The sequence below is a fragment of the Rutidosis leptorrhynchoides genome, chromosome 3 (genome assembly GCF_046630445.1).
Source record: "Rutidosis leptorrhynchoides isolate AG116_Rl617_1_P2 chromosome 3, CSIRO_AGI_Rlap_v1, whole genome shotgun sequence".
NCBI classification, from domain to species: domain Eukaryota; kingdom Viridiplantae; phylum Streptophyta; class Magnoliopsida; order Asterales; family Asteraceae; genus Rutidosis; species Rutidosis leptorrhynchoides.
Window position 1 is genome coordinate 31,478,060 of NC_092335.1, and position 4,306 is coordinate 31,482,365.

At 38.8% G+C, this 4,306-nt stretch overlaps 2 protein-coding genes across 2 annotated transcripts; both read right to left on the reverse strand.

Moving 5' to 3' along the window:
• Window positions 1–450: 450 nt before the first annotated feature.
• LOC139899837 (uncharacterized) lies at window positions 451–2,046 on the reverse strand. The gene is made up of 2 exons (XM_071882667.1): window positions 1,435–2,046; window positions 451–1,371 (listed from the first exon to the last, which is right to left on the reverse strand). Exons 1-2 carry the CDS (start codon window positions 2,044–2,046, stop codon window positions 451–453), a joined length of 1,533 nt encoding a protein of 510 aa, XP_071738768.1.
• A 1,069-nt stretch (window positions 2,047–3,115) lies between these two features.
• Window positions 3,116–4,006, reverse strand: LOC139899838 (uncharacterized). Its single transcript, XM_071882668.1, has one exon. The coding sequence runs from the start codon at window positions 4,004–4,006 to the stop codon at window positions 3,116–3,118; it is 891 nt and encodes a 296-aa protein (XP_071738769.1).
• Between the last annotated feature and the right edge of the window lie 300 nt (window positions 4,007–4,306).

A 4,306-nucleotide genomic window follows, 5' to 3' on the forward strand; every position in this document is an offset into this window, starting at 1 on the left:
CTTTAGGAGAAAGTTAACAAACTGAATTCCTTTCGCATACACGTCAAATTGTGTTCATTTAGCATCAAGTGGTCTTCTCCATCACTTGTTTGATTTCAATTATGGTTGTATTAAACGCGTTGTATTTTGAAATTACGCATAGACATACAATCATTATGATGAACAAAAATCTTTAGTTTTATTCATTTTACACAATATTGTAAACTTACTTGCTACACACATTAACATGAATCACTAGAATGCACATAAAATTTTGCATACTTTTGTTATTTACATATAATATCATTTCAACAAAGTAGCATGCCACGCGTTAGGTATATTGCGCCCTTCAATGTCTTGGAGTTTATAAGAGCCTGCTGCATTAATTCCCACTATCTGGTATGGTCCCTCTCAATTGGGTCCCAACTTCCCTTGTTTCTCAGCACGACTTGCTTCATTATTACGCAAAACCTATTCTCCAACATCAAAGGCTAACGCGCGCACCTTCTTGTTATAATACTTAGCAATTTGCTGCTTATTATTTTCCTTACATATTGCGGCCATAAGCCTACGTTCTTCAATGAAATTTAGATTTTCACAAATGCCTTCCGCATTCGCACTTTCATCAAAATTAGCAACTCTGTGCGTTTCAACAAAGATTTCTGCGGGGATCATTGCTTCGGAACCATATACTAGGCTAAAAGGTGTTTCGCCTGTACTTTTCTTGAAAGTAGTGCGATGAGCCCATAGTACATTTGAAAGTTCATCAACCCATCCATTCCGCTTTTCATTCAAACGTTTTTTAATACCGCTAACAATGTTGCGGTTAGTGACTTTGCACAATCCATTTGCTTGCGGATGTGCCACATATGTGAATCTTTGAATTATATTTAGTTCCGCACACCAACTTAAAAATGGATCTTTTGCAATCTGCGCTCCATTATCACTTACAAGTTCCCGCGGAATACCAAATCTACATACAATGTATTCCCATGCAAAATTCCGCACTTGCACTCCAGTTATTGTGCGTAAGGCCTTTGCCTCCACCCATTTAGTGAAATAATCAATAGCTACAATCAGGAACTTTACATTTCCTGCACCTGGTGGAAAGGGTCCCACAATATCGATGGCCCATTTATAAAATGGCCATGGTGAATCAATTGGAATCATATCATGTCGTGGTTTGCGATTCTGCGGTGCATGTCTTTGACAACTTTTACACCGCTTAACAATTTGCGCAACATCACGATATAGAGTAGGCCAGAAATAGCCCATACGCATTATCTTGCCAGCAATAGTTTTATATCCTGAGTGAAGAGCACAAGATCCACTATGCACCTCTTCAACAATGGTTGCATCTTCTGCGGGTCCCACACACCGCATTAATGGTCCCTAATATGATTTACGATATAACACATTATTTTCAAGTACATACATGGGTGCTCTTTCGCGTACCAAACGAGCCTCCTTTTTATCTTCTGGCAACGTACCATTTCGCAGATAATTGACAATAGGATCCATCCAATTTGGTCCAACTTCTTCTATAACCGCAACAAATAAATTTCCATCAATGGACTTATTAGAAAGTTCTTCCACCCACACCTGTTTTTGAAAGTGCAAAAACGCTAATGCAGCAAGTTTGCTTAACGCGTCTGCTTTTTTATTTTGACTTCTCGACACTTGTGATAATTCAAAGAACTCAAACTTTTCTGCAAATTCCTTTACAAGTTTCAAATACTTCTGCATGGACAACTCATGTGCTTCAAAAGAGCCATTGAATTGATTTGCCACCAGTTGTGAATCAACATATGCGCGCAGCTGCGTTATATTCATCTTACGTGCCAAATTCAATCCCGCAAGCAACGCTTCATATTCAGCCTCATTGTTTGTCACATCAAAATTAAAGCGCAGTGCGTACGTGTGCTCTTCGCCACTTGAATTTGTTAACACAAGCCCCGCACCTGCCCCTTCAATACATGAGGCACCATCTGTATATAAATCCCAGATCTCATGCAAAGGTGGCGTTAATTGCGTTCTTTCATGGATCACCTCTAATTCACCCGTCATTTCTGCGAGGTAATCTGCCAAAACTTGCCCCTTTACGGATGTACGCGGTATATATGATATTTCAAATGCTCCAAGCTCAATCGCCCATTAGGCAAGTCTTCCAGATACCGCAGGTTTGTTCAACACATTTTTAACCGGCAAATTAGTTAAAACATGTATTGGATGACCTTGAAAGTATCTGCACAATCGCCGTGAAGTTAAAACTAACGCATAAATAAATTTTTCTATCGGCGCATAATTTATTTCACTTCCCGCAAGTGCCTTGCTAACAAAATAGACTGGCTTTTGAACTTTATTCCTTTCCGCGATAAGTACTGAGCCAAATGCTTCATTCGCGACCGAAATGTAAAGATATAATATTTCACCATCAACAGGCGCAATCAATGTAGGTAATGCAGCAAGCAATTGCTTCATTTCTTGAAATGCCTTATCAGCCTCTTCAGTCCATACAAAGTTCTTCTGCTTTAAACATCCTTTAAGAGTGTGAAAGAAAGGCAACTGTCGTTCCGCGGCCTTCGACAGAAATCTAGTTAAAGCCGCAATTTTTCCAGTTAGACTTTGCACTTCTTTAACGGTTTTAGGCGCAGTCATGTTTTCAATTACGGCAATTTTCTTAGGATTTGCTTGTATGCCCTGCTCAGTGACATAGTATCCCAGAAACTTGCCTTCCCTTTCTCGGAAACTGCACTTAGACGGATTCAACTTCATGTTTATTTTCCGCAAACTTTCAAATGTTTCTTGCATATCTACCAAAATACTTTCTTGCGTTTTACTTTTTATAACAAGGTCATCAACATAAGCTTCCAGATTGCGGCCTATCTGACCTTCAAATGCTTTATCAATTAACCGCTGATAAGTGGCTCCCGCATTCTTTAAACCAAAAGGCATTTTGATATAACAATAAATGCCTTTTCCAGTATGGAATGCGGTTTTATCTTCATCTTCCAACGCCATTGGTATTTGATGGTATCCTTTTGCGGCATCCAAAAAGCATTTGTAAGGATAATCATGCAAAGATTCCACTTTAAGATCAATTTCAGGAAGTGGATAGTTGTCCTTCGGACAAGCTTTATTTATGTCCTTGAAATCTATACAAATCCTCCACGAACCATCTGGTTTTTTTTACCAAAACAGGATTTGCAACCCATGTTTGATATTTTACTTCGCGCAATATTCCTGCATTGACCAATTTAGCAACTTTCGCAGACAACCACTTCATGCGGTCTAGAGCCATTCCTCCGCGCTTTTGTACAATAGGTTTTAACGCAAGATTGGCATTTAATCTATGCTCTGCAATGTTACGCAGAACTCCGGTCATATCTTGCTCACTCCAAGCAAATACATCCATATACGCGACCAGCAACTGCACAATATTCTTTCTTATTTCTGCATTCAACTTGGTCCCAATTTTAATTTTTTGATCAACATACTTAGGATTTATAACAACCATATTATCATCTTCAATTTTATGCGGAACAATTGCATCTTTCGTGCTTATAGCCGCACAAATTGATGGCATAGCCATAGAATTTATCGTTGCCACACCCTTGCAGGTAGTAAATTTGACCATTCCGTGTATTGTTGATGGCACTATGCCAAGCCTCTGCAATGCAGATCTTCCCAATAACATGTTATAAAGCGAAGCAGCGCATATAACATAAAAATCTAACCGCGCTTGCCTTGTCAATTTTTCCTCTGTTTCATCACACAATTCAATTTCTAAGGATAATTGCCCCATAGGCCAAGCAGATTCACCCGCAAAACCAGATAAAGATATCGCGGTCGGTTTTAGTTCCACCTTGATGCATTCTGGCAATTGGCGAAAACATTGCTCGTATATCAAATCAATACTACTGCCTGTATTCGCAATTTTACACGATATGACTAACGGCATGTCATTCATTTCGAGACTTTGCTCAAGTGGAAATGTAATGGGCGCGAATTGCCATTTTTCAAACATTTCTACTGCTTTTCTCTTTTTAAATCCTTTTTTTCTTATGTATTGTGTTTATTATTCTCGCATCTTGTTCTTTGTTCAGTTTTGCTGGCGAGCTTTCGCATACACAAGCTTTATGCGCTTTACGCACTTTCAAATTCTCATTTACAACTTTCTTAGTAAACGAAAGCTTTTGTTGCTTCGTCATTTCGCTTTTCTCGCAACTGCTGTTGCACAAATTACTTATTCCTGCAATATAAGACAGAAAACAACACGATTAGAATTAAAAAATGAGTTGAGTAGCTCGATTAAAACGAAGGCGAA